The 18,101-nt window shown below is 53.7% G+C and overlaps 1 protein-coding gene across 3 annotated transcripts; it reads right to left on the minus strand.

Annotated features, from left to right (window-relative positions):
• On the minus strand, window positions 1-16,545 carry PANK2 (pantothenate kinase 2). 3 transcript variants are annotated; one of them, XM_075092207.1, is made up of 7 exons: window positions 16,248-16,545; window positions 7,146-7,498; window positions 5,816-6,069; window positions 4,631-4,807; window positions 3,823-3,946; window positions 1,305-1,430; window positions 1-904 (listed from the first exon to the last, which is right to left on the minus strand). In XM_075092207.1, exons 1-7 carry the CDS (start codon window positions 16,462-16,464, stop codon window positions 854-856), a joined length of 1,302 nt encoding a protein of 433 aa, XP_074948308.1. In that variant the 5' UTR covers window positions 16,465-16,545; the 3' UTR covers window positions 1-853. The 3 variants fall into 3 exon arrangements, with proteins under 3 accessions (XP_074948308.1, XP_074948310.1, XP_074948309.1); XM_075092209.1 differs by having other exon boundaries at window positions 7,289-7,498; window positions 16,248-16,330; XM_075092208.1 differs by lacking the exon at window positions 16,248-16,545 and adding an exon at window positions 11,364-11,569.
• Between the last annotated feature and the right edge of the window lie 1,556 nt (window positions 16,546-18,101).

Raw genomic sequence — 18,101 nt, forward strand, 5'->3', positions numbered from 1 at the left:
TTATGACCATTAACTGCCATTCCATTTTATATGGAACATTACAGAGAAGATCCCGAGCATAGGACTGAAGGAAAAGGTGATATCTTTGGTGTAGTTATCTGCAGCCAAAGTTTTACAACACAGAAAAAAAAAAAAAACACAACACACCCCACCAAATCAAACCCCGCTATTTCAGCTTGATTTGCTCTTAGCAGACCTCGGGGATGGAGGTGACAGGCCCCCCGGCACGGCTGGCATCGGAACCACCCGCGACGCAGGATTTGTGCCTTTGACCTCCAGCGCACCCAGACAAGAAACCGCGATTAAGGGGCAGGCGGCCTCGCCGAGGGCACAGCGGCGCCCGACCGCAGGCACCCGAGGAGGCAGGAGCCCCACGGGGCCTTCCCCCGCACAGGCGAGCTGCGGCGTGAGAACGCGACGCCTTGCGCGCGCGGAGCGGGAAACGCTGCGGCCGAGCTCTAGGAACTCCGAACGGGGCAGGCGTTCAGCGCCCAGAGGGATCTCCGCGGAGGGAGCAGCGCCTTAAGTCACCACCATCACACGGGCGTGTGATTTGCGCTGTCAAAATCAGAATTGCGCTGTCTGATGCCAGCGACCGAACGCCCTACGGACGCTCCAGGCGCAGCCGCCGGCGGCCATTTGCATCAACGCTCCTTTTGAACAACCCCGTGCTGCCGTCGGAGAGCGGTTCCAGCTGTTGGCAGGCAGAACGCCTCAGCCCTCGCCTCCCGTGATTAGGCCACCCGCAGTTAGTTTAACAGTCAGCGAACGGAGGCTTCTCCGCGAGGCGTGGGCTCCGTGAGCCGGGACGGGCCCTGACTCCGCAGGTGTGACGTCCCGGATCTGCAGTGAGTCAGGCTGAACCCAGGAGTTCCAGGAGGGCACCGACGGCACCGAAGTAACCCTGAAGAGCGAACAGATGGGAGAATCCTTTAAAAACTCAACCACGGGCATGCACCCGGCACAAAAATGAGAATGTTACACGTAAGGTTTAATTTTAACAACTTATAAAGGACGGTGGGAGGAAATAACCCCAGGTAGGTATGTGACAGAGCAGATCCTAACCCCAAGCGCCGTGTTGGACCGCGGAGCTGCACAGAATCACCTACGCTGTGATTAGGCTTAACATAAAGGTCAGAAGCAAGATGAGCTCGGTACTAACTGACCCCACAGTGGGCGCTGGAGTAACAAAGCCCGGGCAGGCTCCTGCGCAGCCTGTAACGGCTGCGGGCTCCACGCGGCCGCTTCCAGGGCGTACAAAGGTTTGTTCTTTTGACAGGAGACAAAATAAAAAGTAATTTCACCTCATGTTCCAAGAAAAGTGCTTTTAACTGTCCCTTCGACCAGTAGTCCAAAGCGTATGCCAGAAGCCTCATTGAAATTGTATTGATCCGAAGGAAATTGCCAACAAACACCACTCGGTTAATGTTCTGCAAGTATTAAGGTGGAAAAAAAAAAAAAAGGAACATTAAGGCTAAATTCCATTTTCTGCTTCCAACGATGAAAAACCCACCCTAAGAAGAAAAAAAGTTACACTTATAAAGCCTTTTAAAAACACCGTGTGCAGCTTCTCAGTTACATTTTCCAGTGAGACTTGATGAAAAACCACCAGCGGAGAGCAGAGGGAAATCAGCAGCCGGCACTGAAGCAACGAGACCCAGAGGAACTGCCTCACCCCAAAGAGCTGCTCCTGGCAGCGACGGGGCATCACTGCCTGGGGGGGCGGGGATGGGAGCCGCCGAGAGCTGTAACGCATCTGCAGCTCTCTGAACTTCGAATTTTAAAACTGGACCCAAAAGAGGTGACAGGCAAGCAGGAGACAACACCGAGTCAGCTCGGGGTCTGGCGGCAGCAAGAGACAGACTGAAAGAGTGAGGTGAGATCAGGAGGGGTGCGCTGAGATGCTGAGGAAGCGTGCTGGGGCAGAGACCAGGCCGGAGGACAAAACATATTGCTGTGCTTGGTCCAGGGGAGGCCCCACCTCGAATGCTGGGCTCAGGTTTGGGCCCCTGGGGACAAGAAGGGCCTTGAGGGGCTGGAGCGTGTCCAGAGAAGGGCAGCGGGGCTGGGGCAGGGTCTGGAGCACAAGTGTGCTGGGGGGCGGCTGGGGGAGCTGGGGGGGTTTAGCCTGGAGAAGAGGGGGCTGAGGGGAGCCCTTCTCGCTCTCTGCAGCTGCCTGAGAGGGGCTGGAGTGAGGGGGGGGTCGGTCTCTGCTCCCAAGTCACCAGTGACAGGGCGAGAGGGAACGGCCTCAGGCTGCGTCAGGGGAGGTTTAGGTTGGAGATGAGGGAAAATGCCTTCCCTGCCAGAGGGGTCAGGCCCTGGCACAGGCTGCCCAGGGAGGTGGGGGAGTCACCGTCCCTGGAGGTATTTGAAAGACTGTAGATGTGGTGTTTGGGGACATGGTTTAGTCTGGACTTGGCAGTGCTGGGTTAATGGTTGGGCTCAATGATCTTAAAGGTCTTTTCCAACCTAAACAATTCTACAAATTAAGGAATTAAGTGACTGCTGAAAGTGTCAGGCAGGTTCTGCAGAACACTATAAACACCCACGATTCCATCAGAAAGCGGTACCAGCCAGGGCAGGATAAGACAGGCTCTGTTTCAGGCTCTTCCACACTGCCTGGAAATCCACAGGTCTAAGAACAGCCTTTCTAGCTTAGGAATTTGCATGGAATGCTTGATTTTCAGCTATGAGATCCTTATACTGGCTAGAAACAGTGATCATCAAGTGCAACCTCCTCTCTCTCCCCCCAGCTCCAGCCTTTGACTCATCGTTAAGAAAGGGGAATGGCTCGCTACTGTTATTCTGAAAAAGAAAAAAAAGATGTAGAAACCCATAACTGACACAATCCTGAAAGACAGGAAGACCAACCAAGTAGTGATATTTTGGATTTCAATCAGAGACTTCCAGCCAAACTTTTCAATTCCACATTGGCTCTCTCGAGCCAAGCAATGAACTCAGAAGCTTTCTTCTTCTCCAACAAGAAAATAATTTCTCAGTTCCTCCCCTTACCGAGGAATCGGGATCAAGCCCAACCTGCTCCTTCACTCACGTCCTTCCACGATTTTCCATCCACCCCCACATCAGCTAACGCCCTCCCCCAACTATTCCGCACCCTCTCTGCATCCAGCTGCGTGCTCTGGAGCGGGGGCTCGGCCGCTGTGTTGTGGGCAAGGCTGTTTATAACCCGCCTCGCCTAATTTCGGCAGTAAACGAAGGTTAGTGGTGAGAATCTGCCAGCAGGAACAGGAGTTGGGAGGATGCTGCATCCCGCAGGACGGGCTCAGAATGGAGTGAAGAGCACGTCTCTGTTCTTTCATAGCCCTGTACAATGCTGCTTGACATGAACGCAACAAGGCAGCACTGTAAAGAAGCTGAAAGCACAAAGATACGGACCAAGAAATGGAGGGTAACTCGTAAGAGCACCTCAGGACAGGTGTTACGCCTCCGCGCCCCACAGCCCACCTCTCATGCTCCCTCGGCGGTCCGCAAGCCGCACTTCATCGCACCCCTACCGCTCCTCAGACCGCCGCAGAGACGCTCGTTACCTCCTGCCTGAGCAGAGACCTAGCGAGGCCAAGAGCCAGCCCCAAGGCGCTCACGGCTCTTCTGCTCACAGCGCGGCCGTCTGGCTCAAACTACTGCCGGGGAGAGAATCTGCCACAGAACCCAAAACGAGCGGATTGCAACTGACTGAACAGCTGAAAAGACGAGTACCGGCGCGCACCTGCAGAAGGGCGTGCGGGGAGAGAGATCCTGCGCGACAGGAGCACACGGTGCTTCGGAGAGGAAGCGATGGGACAGATTTCCCCATAATACCTCATTAAGTGCACACATCCGTGCTATGGAGCCAATGTTATTAGTGATGGTTATCAACGTGGCCTTGGCGAGGTCCTCTTTGCTGACAGATTCCCGCTTCTCCTTGCTCATCATGTTCCCAAAGCTGCAAAGACAATTTTTGGGTTAAAGGTCCATTTGCATCAGAATTCCAGGAGAAAATGGGAACTGCTAGTTTAACCAAAGCAGGGCATCGGAGCTGGGGTAGGGTCTGGAGCACAAGTGTGCTGGGGGGCGGCTGGGGGAGCTGGGGGGGTTTAGCCTGGAGAAGAGGGGGCTGAGGGGAGCCCTTCTCGCTCTCTGCAGCTGCCTGAGAGGGGCTGGAGTGAGGGGGGGGCTGGTCTCTGCTCCCAAGTCACCAGTGACAGGACGAGAGGGAACGGCCTCAGGCTGCGTCAGGGGAGGTTTAGGTTGGAGATGAGGGAAAATGCCTTCCCTGCCAGAGCGGTCAGGCCCTGGCACAGGCTGCCCAGAGAGGTGGGGGAGTCACCGTCCCTGGGGGGGTTCAAACACCGTGCAGACGTGGCACTTGGGGACATGGTTTAGGAGGCCTGGGGGTGTTGGGTTGGTGGTTGGACTTGCTGATCCAAGAGGTCTTTTCCGAACTTAGTGACTCTATGATTCATCTTGAAGCATTTCTTTCTAACTTTTGGAAGAGTTCCTATCAGTAATTTAGATCTGGTACAACAGAACAGCACACGGAGCAGTGTCAGCTCTCCAAAGAGACACAAATCCAGTCTTTCACCCTTGCAGAATCTCCCATGGAAACAAAAATTGCTCCAGCCATTACCTGGACGCTACAGCCCAGCCCGGCAATCCAAAGCGCTCGTAGTCTCCTCCGTAAATGTCCCGCACTAGTTTGTCCACTTTGGTACTGTCTCCGTGGGATGCCATCTCCAGGGCCTCTTCGAAGGTGGAGCAGCCGGTGAGCAGGCAGCAGAGGCCAAAAAAGGTTCCCCCTCCAAGGCTGCAATAGAAAGCAAAATGAAATCACCTGCCTTGCTTCCGGAGAGGCAAAGAAAGATGTCATGCTCCCCTGGAAGCTGGGATTGCTCAGCTTCGCGTCGGAGCCAACTCAGGCTGCCCCAGTCCTTCAGCTTCTTCTCCCCTCAGCGAGAGCAACCTTGGAAGGGTAGCGGTTCCCTTTTAATCCATTCCCTTCAAATAGCCTTCTGCAGAGGGCATGTTTCTAAATGAGACACTAATTTACCCATTTGATGATATCCACCTTCTTCCCAGCACTCGGGGAAGTTAATCTTGAAAAAAAATCTTGGTCCTGAGGGATAACTGAGTATTAGGGCACAGCTATTCGAAACTGAGGGGGAAAAACGACATCCTGTTCACTCTCCTGGGCACACATGCCAATAATGATGTATAATAAGAGTAAGATCTGTACTGCGGGGGTGTGGTTTTTACTATTATTGCTAACTTTCAGGAAAATTCAGGGAAGCTTAAAGCCATAGAGCAATTTGGCTTCGCCTGGGGACAAGGGTGACGCCTTCGAGAAGGGTAGCTGCAGCAGTCTGGCTGCTGCCTGGGGAATCCCTGCTGCGCCAGCGTCCCTTCCACCGCAATAACGGGACCTTCGGAAGGCAGGATGCAAATCCCTGCTGCTCGGATCAAAGCTAACGGTTGTCTACATGATCACTGGGAGCGTATCTGGAATAATCCCGAACTACGGGACCTCCCTGATGGTGCATAGAACAGTTTAGAAGCTGGTATTTCCATTGCCCTGCTGTAGGAATGAAGAGATCTGCTGCAGTAAGGACACTGAGACATGGAATTCAGGTTCTCTCTTCCCGGAGGGACCTGTGCTGGCAGAGACGAGGGACCACAGCACAAGCGGGGGCTCGGCCATTCAGCTCGCCGCCTTTATGTGGCTTGTCCCTGGAAACGCCTTCAGCAATGCAGAAACGCATTCCAGGCTCTGAAATAAAACTGGGAGTTTATTTTTAAACCCCCTCTCAGCACTCACCTGGTGCCCGTTACCCGTTTATAGTTTTCTTTTGAGTACACAGCCAAAATGCTGACCCCTGAGCCAATGTTCACCAAAAGGAGAGGATAGGGATTCTCCAAGTTGAACGGGAGCTTCTGGCATCTTTCGGCATCCGTCGGGTTTTCAAAATAGTAACACTCTGAACGTCCATTGAATCCAACCGAATCGATGTACAAAACTCCTTTAATAAGGCAATCGAGTTCATCTAGCTTACAAAGCTGGAGGTCACCCATCTGGCGGGGGGGAAAAAGCCAAGAAAGAAGAATATTCAAGAAACAGCTAGGGATGTGAAGTGCTTATGCTGAGGGCTAGAAAACCACGATCCCTGCAAGCTAAGTTCCCCCATCCCCATTACTGCCTGTGGGGGACGATAAAGCAGCCCAGAGCCCTGGAGGGCTCCATCTCCCTCCCAGGACACACAGGACTGCTGCTGCGCCTCGAGTGCCGGGACATGGCAGAGGGGGGAAACGCACAACTGAGTCCACAGATGGGTGCCAAGAGGCTCCCGTCAGCTTCCCTGGGCCCAATTCAGGCTCCGGCTCGGAGGCATTAGCATGAAAAAGGAGAAGAAAAAAAAAAAAAAAAAAAAAAAAGAGAAGGGACTTAACTGTTGGCCCCCAAAAAAACCCAACCAAAAACCCACCCAGAAAAACGGACAAAGTTACGAAATTATTTTCCCCTCATGTCACTGCCTCAACTGCACAAAAAGCCTCTTGATTTGGTGTATTTTTTTCAAGCCCTGGTTAAGCAAAGTACTTATCGCACACACTTTTCATCTCCAGACAAGAATCAAACTTCTAAAAAAGCCACATGATGATGCCAAACCCCAACTACTGACCTCCTTTCGGTTAATTTACCCCCAAATCTGACTGAACCTCCCTCGGCTCACTCACATGCATCTTAGAAATGAAACCACGTGAGCAAAGGAACAATAAAATGAATATCAAGCATGTGAAGGACAGCAATGCGAAAAAACAGCCACAAGACTGAGATCAGCATAACCAGGGATTAATGATATGGAGGCAGCCTTGTAAGAGCCCACGGCAGCTGGTGAATAATTTTAGAGTTACAGGGACGTTACATGCACTTTCAGGGAAGAAAGTGCCCAAATTCAGAGACACGAACTTGACTCCACATGCTGCTTCCTGAACCAAGATTAATTTGAGTTAGGTACGCTCTTCCAAAGCTAAGACTTAGAGAAGTTTTAGAGTCTGCAGAGAAATTTTTCTAGTTTTAAGCTTTGTTTTTAAAAAAAAACCAAAACAGGTCACTACCAGATCCTAATCATATAGAAGCCAAAAATGCATACTGTGCGAAAGTCCTGCTCAAATTTGTATGCTCCACCTCCCGTGGCACATAAGGTAGTATGGAGGCTTGAGAAGTGTTTTTCGCTTCCCATTTGAATAAAAGCAGGCATGTCATGAGTAGGAAAGCGTATAAAGTGCAGATTGCCTTTACGTCCACACAGGGTAAGGTCCTTTAGCTCAAGGTGCACATCCCGAATGCCTGTAGATCCATAGGCTACGTTTGACGTCAGGTATTTGCGGATGCTTTTGAGATTTTCTACTTCCTCCTCCTCCTCTTCGGCGGTGATGTCCTTCGGTTCAAAATAAACAAGTTTGACCAAGGTCCCTCCGATGTCCAAGCCAAACCAAGGGAAGACTAAAGAGAGGAGAGAAAACAAAACCAAAAAAGAAAGAGAAACGGGGTTCGGTACTGTCATACTGCAGCAAAATACTTACACGCTGGCATAACTCCTGCAGCTCTCTGGGGACTCCCAAGTGCAGGCCTGTTTGACCTAGTCATTTCTAAAGTGGAAAACCCAAGAAAAAACACGCTAGCAGTCCGCTCTGTCCTTCACAAGCATGGCTGTGCATGGGCTGAGCTCCTCCTTGGAGAAACCTCCTGTTCAGGAGCTCCCAAGGCCCGACCCGCAGCCCAGCCCCACAGGTCTGACGCTCCCCTATGCCCGCTGGACGCTGCCGCGGGTTTAACGCCCAGCTCTTCCTTTTATGAAGTTCTGATCCCCAGCCAGAGCCGAGGATAATGCCGCTGCTTTGACATCAAAGGGATGTACAAATGTTAACTAATTACAACACGTAACTGAGGTAGACAAGCAATCTAAGATGCCCCAGGGAGACAAAAACAAATGTCTAATTGGATTATTTTATTAGTCAAATCCCCCCCGGTACAAAATATGCATTAGTGTCAGGCCCAGCAACATTTACAGCTGTATTAGATAACGAGCTTCTCGGAAAAGATCAAGAGAAACCCCTGATCAGATGGAATCTGCGATTAGAGCGGAGAACTGGAATAGATTAATATTATTATTAATGAGCTAAAGTATAGGCTGGAGCTAACAAGATATTCAGGTTCCAGAGCAGAGAGAAAAATGAAGCCCCATGTTATGGCTTACGGCAGCAGGATTAAACCCTCATGTTTTTTCTCCAAAAGGAAAAAATGAATGTTTAGGAAATAAACCTGAATGCAGCACCGACGTTAGTAACGTTCCTCTGGGAAGAGGGTCCCAGGTTTTAGTAAAAGCCCTACACATTGGAGACAGGCACGATAACACGCTACCGTTATTTCTGCAAAATGTGTTGGCTTATCTGCGGACAGATAAGCATGCGACCCGAGGAAGTCCTCGCTCCTGCGCCGGGTGGAAGCTGGCACCCCTCCGGCTGAGCTCGGGAAGCGGCAGCCAGCCCCGGCACGAGCGAGAGCCCAATCCCTGTCCCCGTCCCCGCATCCCCCCGGTGCAGGAGGCGCACGCCGAGGCCCCACCACCCGGCTGCAGCAGCACCAAGCCGTCGCAGAGCGATGCCCAAATACCCACGGGCAGCACTTAAGAAAGCTCAACAGCAAGGAAAAGGGCGCTGGGGCGGGAGGGAAGCTCACGCCCAGACGAAAGGCTCTTTGAAAAGCCACAGAGTCGACAAGCAAGCACATGTTTGAAGGCAGCGCGTCCTCTCCTCGGTGCGTTAAGCTGGTTGCTGACAGAGCGGGAGGAAGGCAGGCCCTGTCAGAGCATCACAGCTCCTGGAGCCATCAGCTACCCACGTTCGTTTTAAAACATGGAGTTATTTCGAGATATTTAAGTAGAGGCCACCCCCAATCACCACCAAAAGGAATCCTGCAAGAAGATGCAAGCTCTCTTTTAGGAGGCACATCCACATCTCACTCATCCTCTATTTCCAACGCATCTACTTCAAACAAGAACAGACATAGAAATAACTGCTCCTGAATGAGAGAACCTGAACCGCAGCCTGGTGGGGGTACAAAGCAGGAGCGATTCAAGGACTTTGGACAACTTCTCATTCCGCACTTCCTAAATGGATTTCAGGACTGGCAACTCCACCAGCATTTCAGGATGGGAAGCCTACCGAGTGCTTTATGCAGGGGAAAGTTTAACATGTGTATCTGATTTCAAGGCTCCCTCAAGAAAACCTTATTACAGCTGAATGAAAGAGTTACCTTGAGAGAGAGGAACATTGGCTGCCTGGGCCAACTCGTGCAACCTGGGGAGATCCAGAGCCCTGGAGAGGCCAGACCAAGAGGAGCACCCTCATGAGAGGGGGAGCCCAAGACCCCTGAGTACAAGTGAAGCGAAAGGCAGGACAAACTCCAGCAGTTCTGTACCCCAAAAAGAAAGGGCTTTGTCATGGAGGAGCGTGGCAAGAGGAGCTGAGCCAGTGAGAGAGACCACGATGGCTCCAGGAGGGAGATGGACACACTACCTCCACACAGCGGGCAGCGCCTGATAATCCCAACACCTCACACCCCAAAACCCACACACAGGCCCCCCGATGCGATATTAAAGCCACCTCCAATAGAGCATAAACACGTATAAGTCATCCATGTTAACAGTGGAATAGGAGCCCCTCAAAGTATTTTGTCCGTGTTTGAATCCAAGTCCTAGATTTATCAACTACCTACCACAGAAAAATGCTTGGAACAAGGATTGTGCCCTGCTATCAAGAGAAGCAGCAATAAAAATACCATCAGCATCACACAGGTAAAAATAGGGCATTGGCAGCCAAACCAGAGCCTCCTGTCACTGCTCCAGTCCCAGGAGGGACTGGAACCGGTAAAAACTGCTCTAGTGAAACACCCAGTTCAAGCCCAGGACCGCTAAAACCAGTTTTTCCCCATGTTCACTGCGCTTCTTGATCCTGCTTGAACCCTGCCAGGAAACTAGCAAGCTAGGCGAAGAACGCAGAGAGGCTTCCCCCATTACTCAGCCAGGTCCCCTCCTCCCCATCACGGTCACTGACATCCTGGGCTCCCTCGTCACGGATTCCCTACTCTTAAAACCACTTGGCTGTTCTGTCATCGCTGCTCTGACAAAAGGAATGGGTCCAGATGCCTCCTGCCCTGCTGCTGGGAGACGTCCTTTTCATTTCTGGAATATATTTGCTCCTGCCGGGACATGCAATTTTTTTTTCTGCATTATGAAGCCTCCACTTCTGGTTTTTTTTTTTTTAAAGCACCCACACACACGTATTTAGAGACATGAACCCTCTCCCCAGCCTTGCTTTGCCAGGCTACACAAGGGTGAAAAAGAGGGACAGAGCAGAGGACGGGGGCTCAGAGATGCCCTCATTAGGGTGTGGCAGAAAAGCACCCCAAAACTAAGAAAGGGTGCTCCGCTGAAGCCAGCTAAACAACTGAAAATGCCGTACGGGCTGCTGCATCACGAGCCAGCGGGCTCCCACTCCAGAGCTGCACTCAGCTGGCAGCTCGTGCATTTGCCCAGCAGAATAACACCAGGTCCTTTTGAAGTTGGTTGTGAAGCTCACACACCAAACTGCTACATTCAGGGACACAAACCTTCCAGATTCCAGGGCACAAGAATCACCAACTGGGTCCATTAGGAAGCTTTCCTAGTCACAAAAAAAAGGTCACATAATCATAAAGGCTGGAAAAGACCTCTGGGATCAGCAAGTCCAACCACCAGCCCAACACCCCCAGGCCTCCTAAACCATGTCCCCAGGTGCCATGTCTGCCAGGAATGACGCCCGCAGAGCTTGGTGCGAGCTGCGGTCAGGCTGTGCTCGGGGCTCCGCTTGGCGCCGGCCCCACTTGGTCCCAGCTGGCCCCCCAAAGCGCATCCGACCCCCCGTGCAGGGACACGGCCTCCGAGCAGCGCTGGCTCCGCACACCCGCACGGAGCAGCTGGTGCTCTCCATCTGCCGACAGCTCGGCTATACCTGCCGTAAGTCACCAGGGATGAATTCGAAAAGAGAGCCTATTAAGGTAATTAACTTAAACCAAATGATTCTTAATTATGGATCTCTCATTATATACATCCCAGCCACAGGTTAAGAACCCAATGAAGAAACATGCTCGCTCAAAATTAAGTACTTCTTTACTATATCGTAAACGATTTTCTATGTGCACAGAACACTCCAATAATCTGAGGCAGGGACAAAACTTCCCCTAAAACCCCATTTTTGTAGGAAAGGGGTTTGAAGAGGAGGAAATTATTTCAAGGACATGGAGAACCAGTTTTTCTCCTTACACTTACAGGAAGTCGGGCAACACGAACACGCAGGGCAGCAACAGCTCTTCCATATCTGGAGACTAGAAAAATCCGCGCCATCGAAGGCGGGAAGGAGGAAGCTCTCCTGGACGAACGCCATCACCATCTGCTCCCGAGATTTCTCTTAAAACACTGCTTTTTCCCAGCATCTCCAGTGCAGCTGAAAGGCATCCAAACAGCTCTCCCCCGTAAGCCTCTACAGTGGTTTTTTTTTCTCTCCAAGAGAGCCGCGCGAGGGCCGGTGGCATCCCAGAGCCTTCGGGCAGCCCAGAGGCCTGGTTTTTCTCAGTCGGAAGTTTCTGCTGAAATAACCAGCACAAGCAGATGCCAACTCCAAGGGCCAGGGCAGAAAATGCAGACCCAGCACCTCCCCACTGCGCCCCGGAGCCCTCCGCGTGGGCAGGAGCCTCGCGCCTCTCTCCTTTCTGAGCCCTGAGCAGCCAGAGGGGGATGGAGAGAAGGGGGAACCCGTTGACAGAGCATGGGAAGGGGACCACAACGCCAGCCCCTGGACTCTCCCCCTGCCCTGCACCTTCGGTGAAACCCCTGACCTCTCTCTAGTACCTGGATGTGTACAAGAGGCAGGAAATCCTCTTGTGGAGAGCCAGAACTGCTCTCCATTCAAAACCTTCTATGGTCTTTTTCCATAATGAAACTCTCTGTATCGCTTTGTTAGCACGACGACAGCCACTAACCCCACTCTCAAACATTGTGTAAGACCAAAAAAACCCCAAATCCAACAGTATTCAGCGTGAAAAGCAGCAAGGGTGCAAAGAAGGCAGCTTAAGGAGCTGGCGGTACCGTGGCAGGACTCAGCAACTCAGGCAGGCAGCGACAAGCCCTATGAATTCCTTCCCCTCACGCACCACACGGCAGCAGCGGTGACAGAGCATCCTTCAAGCAAATCCTCCTCCGAGAAAAAAAAATTCTTCATCTTTTGGCCTGACAAAGCATTCTTGGCCCTTAGCAGAGCTACTTTTAGAGAGCAGTTCTACAGATGCATTTTTGTACACACAATTTACACGCAGCACTTTGCCTTAAAAATAAACTTGCTTCCACCGGGCAGACCGACGGATGCACAAAGGCACGGGCTCCCAGCTAGCGCTGCGCAGCCTCAGGCGCAGAAACACTCGAGGACGCTGCCGCCCTCCCTTCATCCTCCAATCCCTCGTGGGGATCTTCAAATCCCTTGTAGAGACTGGAAGCTCTTCAGAGCAAGAAAAATACAACTCCTTTATTTGTTATGTAAATTACTTTACAAAACTGGACGCTATACAGACTAAAAAAAAATTCCACAGCCTTATTTTGAAAGCTGCAGAAGCGTCAAGATGAAAGAGGTGATATAATTAATGATCTCTGTGGTGGGTTTTCCTCGTACGACAGGCAGCTCGAGTCGTATTTCCGACCGATCCTGATGTTATGAGCCAATTATACCAGCAGCTAAAAAGATCGGCTTGCGGAGAAGCAACAAAGTCTGACCATTTAGTTGAGCACACGGCAGCTTCTTTGAGCTTAACCTAAAATAGTCAACTTTACACTTTAATAGCGTTATACCATGATGGGAATTCTACAGCTCAGGAAAGAAAAAAGTATTCATCAGCCTTTAATGTAAAGCAACACTAAGCCTACGTATCCTCCCGGCTCTAAAAACAGGCTCTGCCAGGAATTCACATTTCATACACAATTCTGAAACACAAAAAGGTATTTAAAAACCAAAGGGTAAATCCTGCACTGCAAAGGAGCTGCCAGACCAGTATTTTATTTGTGCCTCTACCTGCATACTGTGCATACCGAGTATTTAGAGACCACCTGCAGGAAGCTCTTCTTGACATTTTAGGTAGAGTTTTTCTTTTGGAATCCATGAATACACAGACACCCTTTGTGCAGCTCACCTCCCCTCTTGTCAAACAGTAACACAGCATGGGCGACGCCAGCAATAGCACCAAAACAAGCTGTTTATTTCCCAGAGGATGAATAAAGAGGCCACTGCAAGGAGCAGCACACCTTGTTACCCAGGGGATAACCTGAGCTCACCTTGCCAAGGGAAAGGGGTTCTCAGGAGGGAGCAGGGGAGTGGTGGAGCAGCACAGGGCAGGTGAAGGGGGGCAGCCGAAGACCTGAACTGCTCGCCTAGTTCTCTTATCCTAAGGAAGATTCATTACAGCAAACTATTCCCCTGCTCATGATCATCTGGTCACCAGTTTTACACCTGGCACCCAAACCCACCCACAGCAAGCAGCTGAGTATCCCAGTTAGCCTAAAGTACATGGAAACGTGAATATCCTCTGACCTCATCCGGGGCATTTCCAGCCCCACGTTTAAGCGTAGGTTTCAACCATGGTACCAATAATTCATTACCAGAAAGGAATTCTGTGTTGCCTCTGGAGCTGACAACGCTGTCGCTTCTGCCTGTCCTAACAGTCCTGCGCAGCTCCCCTTCACAAAACACCCCGAAGCAGGCAGGAACCTCAGCAAATCTCCGCTTCACAGCATGGTCACAGATACTTCTGGCTCCCTTCTGAGAGCAACAGGGAGGGCCCTGGACTTCACCTCCATGTATCTGCGGCACGCTGAAAGCCACGGTGCCTGCGACAAAGCTCTTTACTTCCACGAAACGAGAAACCAAGAACCATTTAACAGCCCGAGATGCAGGACAGCACGCGGCTTGGCTTACCCGCGCTGTGCCGACCTAACTCCCCTCCACCTCAGAGCCTCTCTGATGGCCACAGCCACGCAAACCCTTGCTGCACGCTGCTAGGGCGGCCAGACAGCGACAGAGGGCATGCCATCGGGAGCCTGAACAGCAGCCTGCAGAAACCCTCCTGTGCCGGGGAAAGGCTCGAGGCCACCCAGCTCCGATCTTCCTTAAGGTGGGATTGAGCATTTTAACCTCAAACATAATTTACTCTGATGCCAGACATCATCCCTGTTAAGGGATATACTTGCTCCGGCATGTTTCTCTTCCAATTATCACAAAAAAAAAATCATTTAGGAGAGACAGGCTGCGCTGCAATCGCAAACCGCACCCTGCCGACCCACCAGACCAGATTTAAATCCCGCCTCAGAAGCTGCCGGAACTCCTCTTTCCCTGAACACATCCCACACTGGTCTCTGCTTTTAACTTTACTGCAACACACCAGCACCTCAACAGCCAACTTTAATCAACGTTTTCCACAGAAGACACGGAAACTGCCCTGGAGCGAGGCAGAGGGGTACGGTCACCCAAGGCACAGCTCCCTGTGTCCACCCCCCATTTTCATCTCCTCCGTTTCCCTCCAGGTGACCACAACCTATTAACTAGCCCATCTCTAATTAACCACCCCGCGGTGGTTAATCACCAGTAGGTTGTGCTGCAATTTCCTCCAAACAGGAGCCACACGAGCGGGCTCTCACGAAGTCAGTTTTGCCACACCCAAACCGCAGGGCCACCCACCACTGCTTGTGCCGCTGCGCTCTGCTACTCATTTCTCCTTCACACCGTTAATTCTTTGGCAAGCAAAGACCCCGCCATCACCTTGGCCACTTGATGCTAACTTTATGACCGTGTCCCAGTGTGGGATCGCCCCGGTGATCTCCCGCAACCTGGGGATGACAGAAGGGGGAGGTGAAGAGGACATACGGCTATGCTGACGCCATGTTAGCGGTGTTGAGCTGTGCTTGCCTGAAAGGAGCCACACAAGCAGCATCCAGTTCAGCTAACGCCTCTGCAAGTCTTTTAGGATATAATTCTTATTTTTCACACTAAGAAAGGGCGAAAAAGAAGCCTCCCTTTTTTACCAGTGACCAGAAAAGGAGAACGAACACCATTTAAAGCTTTACGTTAATATGGCAGCAATAACGCCTCGGCGCTGCCGGCCAACAGAGTGAGCCCTGTGATGAGACGCAGGACAATTCTTATCCCTGTTTTCAGCCTGGACTCATCTGCTGACGTCCTTTCAACGGCTGTGCAGGTAACAGGGAACTACACTGACGCTACTTCATTTTCAGGGCACGGCAAGTTCCTTCCACAAGGAAGGGCTCTGGCACGAGTGGGGAAACACTCGCTTCCAGCGGGAATGAAGGAAGCTGCTGGCTGCTGCTGCTGCCAAGATGAAGGCTGCCCTCCATTTTGCACCTCACCTGCTCCAAGGGCCGCTTCCTGCTTCAAAACGTGGCTCAGGTGATGGGTTTTGCCTCACAAAGCCTGTTTCGCTCTGTGCCCGACCCCTGCCAAACCCGTGGGGTTCTCCCCTTCCAGAATTCACACCCTTCTCTTGCTGATGCTCTTCTCCTAGATGTCCCCAGTCCAGCTGCATGACGTTCACCCCTGGCTCTGCCCGCACACCCCAGCCCCTCTGCCTGTCCTTCTGCCTCCTCCTCCTCACTGATGACCTTCCCTCTCCCACTCCGGCCCAAGGTCCCTGACCCGAGCACTGCACCCAGCCCCAACAGGCCAGGGCCCTCCTGCCCCCCAGTCTCCCCCAGATCCTGCAGGGGCCATTGCTGCCCTGCTATGCCCCCGGGTGCTGGGCCCACCTCCCCACCCCAGCCTGCTGTCCCACTACCCCACAGCCTGCCTTCCATCCTGCATCCCTCCCTCATCCCACATCTATCCCTCCTTCCATCCCACATCCATCCCTCCATTCTACTTCCCATGCTGCATCCCCCTCCACTGCCGCCCCCCTTCACCCAGCCCCACCCCGCTTGGCCCCGCCCCTACGCCCGCAGCTCCGCCCATCAGCACACACCACACCCATCACAGCTCAATCACCATACGCCCCGCCCCCACCCTCCGGCACACGACACGCCCCCCCACTCATTTCCATACGCCCCTCCCCTCCCGCCCTCCATCACCACACGGCCCGCCCCTCCCACCCCCCCCGCACTTACGCGGCCGGGCCTTGCGGACCGAGTCACGCCGCTGCCGCCCCGCCGGCCCGCCCCGATCGTGGGGCTCCGGCCCCGCCGCGCCCTCAGCGCCCGCCGCCCCGGCGCTCCGCCGCCGCGGGGGGCCGCCGTCCGCCCCCGCCCCGCGCCGCCGCGGCGGCGGCGGCTGCTGCTGCTGCTGCTGCTCCTCCGTGCCGCCGCCGTTGCGCAGCGGCTCCATGGGCAGTGCGCCCCGGCCCCATGGGCCGCCCTCACGGCCGCCCGCCCCGGGCCCGTCCCCGTCCTCTCACGGCCGCCCCGCGCCGCTCCTCACGGGCGCCGCCGCCGCAGCCTCCGCTTGCACCGCGCCTGCGTCGGTGGCGGGACACGGGGGCGGAGCCAACACTGATGTGGTCCCCAATCCGCACCCGCCGCCGCACAGAGCGACGGGGGGTTACGCCAATGGAAGGCGGGGATTGGCGAAGGGGACCGCCCCCCACAATCGGTGGCGAATATTGACAAGGGCGGATGGCCAATCGAGTGCGAGAACTGGGGGAGGGGCGGGGATTAAGGCGGGGCGGGCCGATATGCGGCAGCGCTGGCCTATGGTTTTCCTTCCGGAAGAAAATGACGCGACAGCTGCCCAATGATGTGCGGCGGCTGCCTGGCCGGGGCGGGAGAAGGCAGGCTGATTGACACGCCAGGTAACTGTGGCAACGCAGGCGGGGGCTGAAAGGACAGACCGCAGTAGGCCCAGTCGGACCGGGCCGCGCGGGGGGCTGCTTTGCATAGCACTTGCATATGCAGATAGCGAGGCCTCCTCCACCCCCTCACCGCGGGGTGGTTCTGACGGCCCCACAGCCTGCCACCCCACATACAGCCTGTGCCCCACACACAACCACCCCACAGCCTGCCACCACGGCCTGCGCCCCACGGCCCTCCCTCCGTGGCAGCGCGGGGCCGGCCTGGGGCCTAACCCTCCTCCCTACGACTCGCCCCCCACTGCAGCCCCTTGGGGAAGGCCGAGGCTGTCCCAGCTATGAGGGCCGGTCCCCAAGGCGTGCTCGGAGGCCACCGCTTTGGGGACTGCCTCCCTGAGCCGTATGGAGGGCACCTTACCGCTCTCTGCAGCTGCCTGAGAGGGGCTGGAGTGAGGGGGGGGGTCGGTCTCTGCTCCCAAGTCACCAGGGACAGGACGAGAGGGAACGGCCTCAGGCTGCGTCAGGGGAGGTTTAGGTTGGAGATGAGGGAAAATGCCTTCCCTGCCAGAGCGGTCAGGCCCTGGCACAGGCTGCCCAGGGAGGTGGGGGAGTCACCGTCCCTGGGGGGGTTCAAACACCATGCAGACGTGGCACCTGGGGACATGGTTTAGGAGGCCTGGGGGTGTTGGGTTGGCAGTTGGACTTGATGGTCCTAGAGGTCTTTTCCAACCTTAATGACTGTATGGTTCTCTGGCAAACTGAAGTGAAGCAGCACTGGGTGCTCTGAGCTCAGCACACGCAGGAGCACAACGTGCAGGGCTCCGGCTGTGCGCAGCAGAGCTGAGGTTTCCCTCTCACAGAGGGAGAGAGGCGGACAGCAGAAAGAGGTTCTGTTCCCCTTCATGAGACCCCAGAGACCAAGCTGGATCCAAACTTCCTCTTCTAGCGAGAACCAATGAAAACGCTCAAGTTCTCCAAAGAAGATCAGTCAAAAAACAGACACAACAAAATGGGGACGAAGACAGGAGTTTTAGAAGGAGAGACAGGATCAAGGGTCAAGGCTTCAGGATCATTCAACCCTTGGCTCCCCTGTAAATCACAACATAAAGTAAGCGCTGATGCATCTTGTTTTTTAAACTCTGACCCAGTGTTTATCAGTGCTGAGCCAACAACTCCA

Source organism: Phalacrocorax aristotelis, chromosome 4 (assembly GCF_949628215.1).
Source record: "Phalacrocorax aristotelis chromosome 4, bGulAri2.1, whole genome shotgun sequence".
Classification (NCBI taxonomy): domain Eukaryota; kingdom Metazoa; phylum Chordata; class Aves; order Suliformes; family Phalacrocoracidae; genus Phalacrocorax; species Phalacrocorax aristotelis.

Excerpts from the sequence above, each read along its gene's own strand:
- PANK2 (XM_075092207.1), bottom strand. The coding sequence starts at position 16,464 with ATGGAGCCGCTGCGCAACGGCGGCGGCACGGAGGAGCAGCAGCAGCAG. Across the intron at positions 4,808-5,815 it reads AAACGGGTAACGGGCACCAG|CCTTGGAGGGGGAACCTTTT; the intron begins GTGAGTGCTGAG and ends TTTCTATTGCAG. Across the intron at positions 3,947-4,630 it reads GGCTGGGCTGTAGCGTCCAG|CTTTGGGAACATGATGAGCA; the intron begins GTAATGGCTGGA and ends TTGTCTTTGCAG.